Source organism: Bison bison, unplaced genomic scaffold, assembly GCF_000754665.1.
Source record: "Bison bison bison isolate TAMUID 2011002044 unplaced genomic scaffold, Bison_UMD1.0 scf7180017864330, whole genome shotgun sequence".
NCBI classification, from domain to species: Eukaryota; Metazoa; Chordata; class Mammalia; order Artiodactyla; family Bovidae; genus Bison; species Bison bison.
This window is the reverse complement of record NW_011494902.1, coordinates 13,728,897-13,738,896: the sequence shown is the minus strand read 5'-3', so window position 1 is coordinate 13,738,896 and position 10,000 is coordinate 13,728,897. Positions and strand designations below refer to the sequence as shown.

Below are 10,000 nucleotides of genomic sequence, written 5' to 3'. Positions count from 1 at the left end.
CTTTCAGATTGAACAGGTTTGTGTATGTATTCATGTATTTGAGTAAATAGATGGACATTGTGTGTGTGTGTGTGTGTCTACTGTTTCTAGGAATAAAACCACAGCTAATATAGTGAAGTCACATCGTATTTATAGTATATTTTATAGTAAACACTCCCATGTCACTAAACTAATAAAATTGTCAATTGCAGATCTATTTTATGAGTTTGTGTAGACTTGTCAAAAGTGCATATTGCAGTATGTCTCTGTGTATATAGGCATATTTTTGAGTACATGTGTTTCTGTGGCTTTTCAAATTTTCCCATCTTTTTAGCAAAAAATTGTTTGAAATCAGAAAAAGTACCCAGCTAGAGCTGAATAAGAATTCAAATGCTAAAACATGAAAAACATTCGTTTTATTTTCCTGATGTGGTTGAGTAATTAAGTTTTGAAAATATTCACTATTTTCTATTTAACTAAACGATTAAGGGCCAACTGATCCTTTTCAGCAGAGTGTTTAGAGAGTGTGTGTCTGTGCTTTCTCTTCAGTGGTGAACTATGACAATGTAGTGGACACGGGTTCTGAAACTGATGAAGAAGACAAGCCTCAGATTGCTGAGGAGGACGGGATTGCTAACCCTCTGGACCAGGAGAGAAGTCCAGCTAGCGTGCCCAACCATGAGTCCTCCCCACACGTGAGCCAAGCTCTGTTGCCAAGAGAGGAAGAGGAAGATGAGATAAGAGAGGGTGGAGTGGAACATGCCTGGCACAACAGCGACATTCTACAAGCCTCTGTAGATGGGCCAGGTGAGTGTCTAAAAACACTTGGCCTTTTCTGTGCCGTCTCAAATTGTCCTACCTCGTGGAACATCCACAACCAAAGCATTAAAATATTTCTTCCCAGAGCCCTCGCAGAATACAGATACCAAAGCTGGTGACAGGTTATGAAATGATAGTTGTGTTATCACATTACAGCACTGACATCTTAGGAAGGGATTATATTTCCATTTGGAGGCAAGTTGAATATGAACTACATTTTAAACACACAACGTGAAGGATTTGCACCACATGTATAATGTGCCAATTTATACAACATGATCAAGATGTGCCCTCTCAAGATGGAAAATGGAAGCAAACCTAAGAACTCACAACTGACATGTATTTAAAAGTTGTGTGTAGTGATACAAACCAAATAATGTCAGTTTAATGTAGTTTCGGTGTCTGTCTGACACCTCCTATTGTAATTCAACCATCTAATCATTCCCTTTTATTAAGTGTGAATGTGATTTCACACTTCTACCTGGTCAGGTAGCTTTCTTATTATTTAACAGCTAAGTACTCGATAATGATTCTTGCTGTTTGGTGGGAATCTCTGGGGAAGTAGAAATGGTCCAAGGCCAGCTATAATAAAAATAAGGTAAATTATGTTCAAACTAAAACTTCTTATGCCACTGTGAAAATGGAAATGTCATGGTCTAAAATTCACTCAGGATGAAACATCACCAAGGTGTGAAATGATTAACAAAATAAAAGAGAATTAATCATTAGTCATATCCCCCTAAACTCCTTCTGCTCATCTCCACTTGCTAAGGTGGCCTGCTAAAAAAATTTTTAATGACCTGTCTAATCCCAACCTTGGTGTCTCCTTAATCTCTGTTCCGAGACCCAGTGAGACCTATCATGATTACCCCACTGTGTTTTTTTTCTTATGCTATGTATAACAATAGCATTTTTATAAATAGGTGAAGTGGGTGGGAAGGAAATAAGTAAGCACACGAGTCTACCTATATGCAATTGTGATGTCACAGACTGTACAACATCGAACGTAGGCAGAGTAATTGTTTGGTATACTAGAAGGGAGATAATAAAAGCACTTCCACTACTAAAGAAAATTAAATGTGAAGAAAAGGAGGAAAAAAAGACCGATGGCAGTTTGAGTGTAGTGTATTTGTTTTTCGTTTTCCTTAACATACTGTGCCAAGTTTTGTACTCTTTCTGTTTCCAATTTTGCTTTCGGTGAAGGTTTCTCGAGTATCAGCAATCCCACACATAAACATTTATCGTTCTATCCATTAAGACTTAAGGTTTTAGATTTTCAACTATGAGGGAGAACTCAGCCAAAGATGCTTGAAAGATAAATACGTTTAATTAGGGGCCGAGGATGATCATTAAAGGAAGTCTGACTGCTGCAGAAGTCATTAACAATCTTAAATGAAATTTTTATTTTTATGATAGCCATTTACATGTATAATAAGAGCCAATGATTCTTGGGAGCAGTGTGACAGAAACAGAGTGTGGCGAGAACTCATGTAAGACATACTATTTAAATGAGCTGGTGTTAGCTATTCATATTTGTTAATGAACTAGATATGCAGGGCTATAAGAATGAATGTTCTGATGCTTTAAATTTTAATATCTAGAAATCAAGGGTAAGGACCAATTACTAGAATTTCCACCCTTAAAGGAATAATTAATAACGATATAACAAATGGACAGCTCCAAACTTCTGGGAAAAAAAGTTTAATTTTAAAAAATTAAGATCAATAATTGAAAAACAGCTAAAACAGCCATGTCAAGCTGTAGTAGTCTGTGATCATGGCAGCTTTTTGTGTTGGTCGTGGATCATAATTCTGAATGTTTTAATATACAATCATCCATATGAATGCATTAGAGACTCTATTATCACCTGTAGTTAATGGTGCCTGAGATACAAATGAACAGGCTGTTCTTTGCTCTTACCTTTATGGTAAATAAACTAGCATTCTGGAGTCACAATAATTAAATAAATGTAAATCCCTAATCTCATTTGGCTATTTGGACCAAGAAAGTTACCCGGCTATTACCTGTCTGGTTCTAATGATTAGTAGTGATTTATTGTTCTTTTTTTTTTATTGTTCCAAAAGTGCTCTGATGTGGTGCCTTGATGTCTAATGAAAAGAAATTGGTCTTAAAAAGCTACTCATTGTTTATCCTGCCTCTTAGATAACACATTTTTCTTCTGATAAAATATTTTTCTTATTTATTGTTCAAAACACACAATATAGACAATAATTCTAATTCGGGTGCTGTTTTATTTAGTAGTGTTTTATCCCTGGTGCCTGCCTGTCTACCACCATACCTCAGCACATAGCTTTACTCTGAGATAAGCCCCCTCTCCTGTGCTCTCTCTCCCCTGCTTTCTGTAGTTTGTCTGCAGGATGCAGGTTTTCCACTGAAGAACGCAGTGGAGTTCTTACTGTGCCTTTCCGGTTCCAGCACAATCAAAGTTTTGTGTTTAGAATTGTCCTTGACATTCTTTCGTCCCACAATGGGGTGGACACGGCGTGCTGGAAACCATGACATCATTATCATTGACACAGACTTAAATAAATCACCTGCATCTGGCCTCTTTCTGCTTATTCAAGGATTCTTCATCTTGTGGCAGAAAGTGCTCTTTATTTTCACAAACCTTCATCCCAAGGGTGACTAGAAGATGCAAACTTTTGCAAGTGCTTTAAAAACAAATATACTATGTGGTTTTAGATGCAGTATGCTGAGTAATAGATGTCTTGGAAAATGTTTAAGGTTAGGCGTGAGGCAGAAAGACAGCCACGACTGCCTTTTATTCAGAGGGGATACTCCTAACCCCATGATGATGTCCTTCTGAATATGGATTCCTGTGAAGCTTAATTAGATAGGCATATAAATAGCATTTCAAATACATACTTGAAAGGGCTTAGTGTTTCATTTTAATAAATTGAGCTTGATGTTCAAAACACAAAAAGCTTGATGCTCAGTAAATTGAAGCAAAGTACATTTTGGGTAAAAATGACACCATCTCAGTTGCACAATCTTTGGTAAAAGAGGGTTCTAGCTAAAGTATTACTACAGAACGCAGGACACACTCAGTGCCAGCTACACATGTGAATATGCAACATTTAATCATTTGGGAAGCAACCACCCCCTGTAACTTCTCTTTACTTTTTCATAAGAAAATGACAATGAGGAAGGAAGTGCAGCAGAAATCTTGAACATTACCACTATTATGCAAAAAAAAAAAAATGCTGTTAACTGTTTTCCCCTTAGTGACTTGATCTCTCAGATGGAAAACTTATGATTCTTCTGACTCTTGGCTACCAGAAATCACATGAGAGGAGCGAGGAAGAAAGACACAAAAGTTATATTTATTTCTAGTACTGAACTTCTCAGAAATACCTTAATTTAATTCCTTGCAGAGACTAATAAAAATATCAGATGAAGGAGCCTTTCAACCAATCAATTATGACAATTGACAATACAATATTGCTGTATATTGAACGCCTAAATGTTTTATGCAAAATGTCCCTGTGAAAATGTTTCTTAAATAAGAAAGAAGTCCAGGGCCAAGACTGAATTTAAAGTGGTCATAGAATTTAAACAAATATCATTCAAATTATCTGGCCAGTATTATGCCCAGGGGCATTATGTTAGCCTAATTTATATATGTGTATTTTACCTTAAGAGGCTCCAGATTTTTCAGTTCTGATCCCATGAACTGATATGCTGCAGGATACTACTTGTAAAACATAATATTTTAATTTTGCTGTAACATTTGCTAGAATCTGTTTTTCTACCAAATAATTATGACTGAAATGTGATAAGCAAAAATGGTCAGGATAAATTTGGGAATTCACAGAGTCCTATTTATAAAGTTTCTCTTGTTTGAAACAAAATGATTATCACAGAGAGATATTTATCCTGGATCATGTTTGATTCTCATTAGTATTGTTATTATAAAATTACAATTTTTAAAATTCCATGTTAAATTTACTTACTTGCAGGATTTTTAACTGTTAGCTGTCCTTCTCTGCCCTCACATATTCTTTAGTTTGATAGGCAGAAAATTCAAGAGTTCTACTTTCTAGACTCTTCCCATTAAAGATATTACAATTTTAGAAAATGACCTTCTATCATTTATAGATCTTCAACTTCAGTGTTACATGTTTTCATCAGAACTTGGAGCTGCTCTTATACCTATATGTTTTTCCTCAAAAATGACTATGATTCCCTACTGGGGAATAAATGGTGAGGAAGAAAGCTATTTATGGAGTGGTAAGGAAAGGAATAAAGAAAATATGTTTTAGAAGTTTATATAAAACAGTGAAACAGGTGTTTTCAGTACCTCTGGGATGCTTTTTTATAAACTGGGCATTTCAAGCTCTGGTATGTAGAATTAGGTTTTTTTTTAAATTTTGCTTGCATAGATTAGCACCATCATAGCTACTTCAAGGAGAGGAAAAAAACATGAAAATAAAATAAGAAATTCTGACTTGCCTCTGGCCATCTAGCATTACCAGAGCTATAGCAGCCAGCGTGCCTTTTTGTCAGTGCAAATACTTAGTTGCTTTTGACTCTTATTGAAAAAATAATATCTTTCCCCCTGTTTGTTACTAGAACTGCCACCAGAAGAAAAGCCCTTCGTTTGCCCCAAATAAGCACCTCTGTTTTTCACAGCTTGCAGTAATGCTTAAAGTAAATAAGTTCTTGTGCAGCTAGCACTATTGGATTCATTCAATTGCCTGAACAAAGCTATTGTTTAGAGGTTTACAACAAGCCTTTTCTCTGTTTCCTTTAAAAGAATCTTCCTTGTTCCTGTGGTTGGCATGCTTAGTATAGTAAGCTTTTCTACAGTTTTCAAATGCTAAAGATAATTTTCCCCCACAGAAGAAATGAAGGAAGACTATGACACTATGGGGCCGGAAGCCACGATCCAGACCACAGTTAACAATGGTACAGGTAAGGAAGTTTCCACGCCAAGGTCATGCTTGTCCTGGGTCATGTGGATTCAGTGAGTCAGGAGCAGGAGCACTGACCCATCCATTTGTATGTCCATGACTTCACAATTAAGTCAGACTTTACAAGGCTCTTGATTGTTTCAAATCAGAATTCTCTATTTTGATGTTTTATTCAACAAATATATCTTTTATTCTTAAACCCCTAATTTGCCTGTGAAAGTTGAGAAAACTGAACTGGATTTAAAAAAAAAAAACAACTTTCAAAGCATTCGTTAGGCAAACTTTTGATAGTAGTTTTTATTTTAAAAGACTGCTTGAATATAATTTGAAAATTGTAATATAATAGGCTCAGCAGTAAAGAATCTGCCTGTAATGCAGGAGACATGCAGGTTCGATTCCTGGGCCAGGAAGATCCCCTGGAGGAGGAAATGGCAACCAGCTCCAGGATTCGTGCGGGGAAAACACCCCAGTCCCTGGGGTCATAAAGGGTTGGACATGACTGAGCACTTCCAGTCACCACTAATATTAGTCATTGAGATTCAAATGATATGGCGTAGTTTAGATTATAAAATGTTTTTATAGAAAGGCAAACCAAAATTCTGTGAGCATTCCTCACAAAACTTGATCGTCTGCGTTCCTTTTCATTCTTTCTCCATTTTATTTCTCAGTACCTTCTAGTTCCCCTAAATAATATTTTCCAGGCAAAGTTTTATAGAGAATTGAAAATTTCTCCTCTTTTTGATGAAGCTAAAAAATTGCAGTAGGAAGGTAGTAGGTAGTGCTCTGTTTTGTTCTGCTGCTGCTATAGAATAGAGTTTCGGGACAATTGGGACATTTCATGTGCTTTCCCCAAAACTGGACAGCATCTCCTCGCACACCCTCTCACGTCACTAGTGCAAATTTATACTGACTCACTATGTTTATCTCTTTTTTCCTAGATAAGGCTAAGTATTTTTGGTGTTTCAAACAATCCCTCATACTACCATGGTAAATATGACCATAGTGCCCAGGATAAGGTTATCGTCTAAAAAAAACGCAAAAAAAAAAAAAAAATCACATAGCTATTTCCATTCAACTCACCAATGGAAAAAAGTCAGTTTTATGAAGCTTTAGAAATGTAAATAATTAAGATATTCATATCTCCCTTATGTTGAAACACATCACAATAGACGGTTCATGCTGTGCTTCTATGTAGAATGCTCTTATTAATAACTTACCAGGCACTAATTTGCATTCTTAGATGAAAAATAAGAGAAATAATAATTTTTAAAAAAAGATTGTAAATTTTCCCTCATTTGAATAATGTCGATATGAGGTACAAAACTGAAACTGTACAATATGGGATTATGGAAAAGGCATAGAATTAGGAACCTACAATCATAATTTCTAGCTACACCTCTGGCAATAGCTAGACTGTGACCTCGGGCAGGTCAGTTACCCTTCTTGGCACTCGGTTTCCACATCTGAAAAATGAATAGGTTACATCGGTTGCTTGTTAAGAATATTTCTAGTTTTAATATTCTGTGTTGCAGTGGTACCATTACCATGTAAAATAGAAACTAGACAAAATAGCTTCATATTAAAGCATAATAATAAAGAGATACCATAAATTAGATACTTTCTATAATGTCCCGATTCATGGGATCAAAAATGGCTTTATCTTCCTGTTAAAGACAAATGTTAAATTTCAACCTCAAGCATAAATAAACTCTAATTTCATTAACATTATAGGTGTTTAAAGTGTCACTAAAGTAAATTTATTCCACAGAATGACAATTTACTAGCTGTTTTATTCATTTGAAGTCTAAAGTGAGGTTAATAAAAATGCTTCCTGTTCAGAAGATTTAAAAATCAATTTTGAATGTTCCTTCACCTACCCTTAAGATTTCCTTTTTCCCATACTACTTACTATTACTTATAGTTCGTATGTATTGTCAATAAATAAATTAATAAGTATTCATTCAGTGTTTTCTATCTATTCACTTTTGTGTGGACATATGGTTGAAAATAGGCCAGAAGTCTTAGATGTAACTATTATTTAATTTGGAAGATGAGACTAATGCACAAGAAAAAAATAATAAGTGATAAGTGAAAATATGTGACAAATATTCCACAAACAGTAAGAATCATAATTATTTCAAATTACAGAAATATGAGAGATTCTATGAGGTGAATATTCAGAAAAGATTTCATGAAGAAGGTGAAACTTGGACTAAGTTCATCCATGAAGGAGTGAGGAAGGCCTTTCTAGCATGTGGGCCAGAGGAAGCAAATTGTAGTACCTATTCAGAGGATATTGAGAAAGAAGATTTGGCTGAATCAGGGAGTTCTAGGAGGCAATTCATGGGAAATGATCCTGGACATGTAAGTTAAAAATAAATGGAGAATGTAAAGCAACAGAGAAAAGAGTTCGGGGCATGTTAAACTACCATGATTTCTCTGAATAAAAACTAGACTTTGAGAGATCAACTGGAAATCCTTATAGTTACTCAGGTGTGAAGCGACAAAAAGCCTGTCCTCCGTAGTGACAGTGGTGAAATTCGTAACCTGACTTCTTCACAACCAATAGATTTTCTGGGTAATGGAATCAAAATGGCTTCAAGATTACACATCTGCGTGTTTAGAACATGGCAAATACTATTTCTAGATAAACAAGAAAGAGACCCAGTTTTGAGAAGAACTTGACCTTGTCTTTAGACAAGTATTTTCATATAAAAGTTATATATATATATATATATATATATATGTATTCTTTGGAAATGAGGAATTGAAACCCAGGAAGTCAGGGTGAGAAAGATTTGAGAGCCATGCAGATATATTCAGATGGTATTTAACATCATGGGCTAAAACATTTATGATTCAGAGTGTATTTATTGAAATTGGTAGAAAGCTGATACCAGGGCTTTTAGTGGGTAAGAAGAAAAATCAAATTCATTAAAAGAAAAAAGACTAAGCGATGGAAAAATATTAAATAGCCAGACAGCAAAGAAAGAAAGTTTGGAACATATACAATGGTCAGTTAAGTCAAAAGATTCAAATAACTGCAACTGAAAGAATCCTGAGCAAATAACTGGAGTTGGTAATTCGGAATTTACTGGTGATCCTCAGTTTAGAACCCTGGCCTTTTGGGAATAAACATGTATCTCTTCCCAACCATAAGTTTACTGCTTCTTATCCTTAGCATCGTTTTGGATGCTAAAACATGTAGAATTGAAATAAGACATCTTTAATGGTTGAAGATGCCACGGAGAATCTCTTTCTCCCCACCTATGTCCTGCTGATTAAGATCAAGCTATTGGCAGACCTTCCTCTTTAGCTATCCAACCTGTAGTGATATCTTCCTCCAGTGAACTCTTACAAAACAATCAGTTAAACTTGCTGTAGATGGTATAGAGTGTCATTACTTAATGTGTTGTTTTTTCCAAGTTAAATTGCAAACTTTGAGAACATGGAAATTGCAAACTTTGAGAACATGGATTGGTTTTAAACTACCACATTGTCTATGAAAGTGCCTTAAAATTAATAGTCTCAACAAACAGGTTTTTATTAAGAATGAATATGAAATTCTTTTATATCAGGTACCATTTTTTCTTTTTAAATTAAAGCAGAAAAACAGACATTGGCATAGATAAATTTTAAACAGGTTAAGCATATTTTCTGATAAAAAGTGTTGTTATTAACTGGAGTAAGTTGTCAAGAGAAAACAAAGAAAATGTCTCTATTATTTCTGAATATTCAACACACAAATTTCATTCCCAACTGAAAGTAAGGAAAAGACCTCTGAATTTCCTACTCAAGTCCACAAATCTATTAAATAGTAGAATTTAACCAAGTTCATATCAGTGGATAGAGTAGTCTCTTAGAATTTAAAAGTAGCTCCTTCCTAGTATAGTCTGCTGAGTTTTAACCTGTAAGAACTAGTGGGAAGGACTTAGTTGAATTGAATCACAGAATTTGAAAATTGAAAGTTATACCATGAAACAATCCCTTGACTGTAATTTGATAGCTGAGGAAACTGTGGTGAAAAATGCCACATAGCTAATTAATACAGATTTGGGAATAAAATCTAAATCACCTCAGTTCAGTTCAGTCGCTTAGTCATGTCCAACTCTTTGCGACCCCATGGACCGCAACACGCCAGGCCTCCCTGTCCATCACCAACTACCGGAGTTTACCTAAACTCATGTCCATTGAGTCGCTGATGCCATCCAACCATCTCATCCTCTGTTGTCCCCTTCTCCTCCTGCCTTCAATCTTTCCCAACATTA

General features: G+C 35.4%; 1 protein-coding gene across 1 annotated transcript in view; it reads left to right on the top strand.

The window, feature by feature from the left end:
• The window catches only part of ZEB2 (zinc finger E-box binding homeobox 2), a 134,760-nt gene that overhangs the window by 86,555 nt on the left and 38,205 nt on the right, over positions 1-10,000 (top strand). Inside the window, exons 5-6 of the mRNA XM_010853708.1 lie at positions 529-786; positions 5,662-5,733. Of these exons, the coding sequence (XP_010852010.1) occupies positions 529-786; positions 5,662-5,733 (330 nt within the window). The remainder of the gene's footprint in view (positions 1-528; positions 787-5,661; positions 5,734-10,000) is intronic.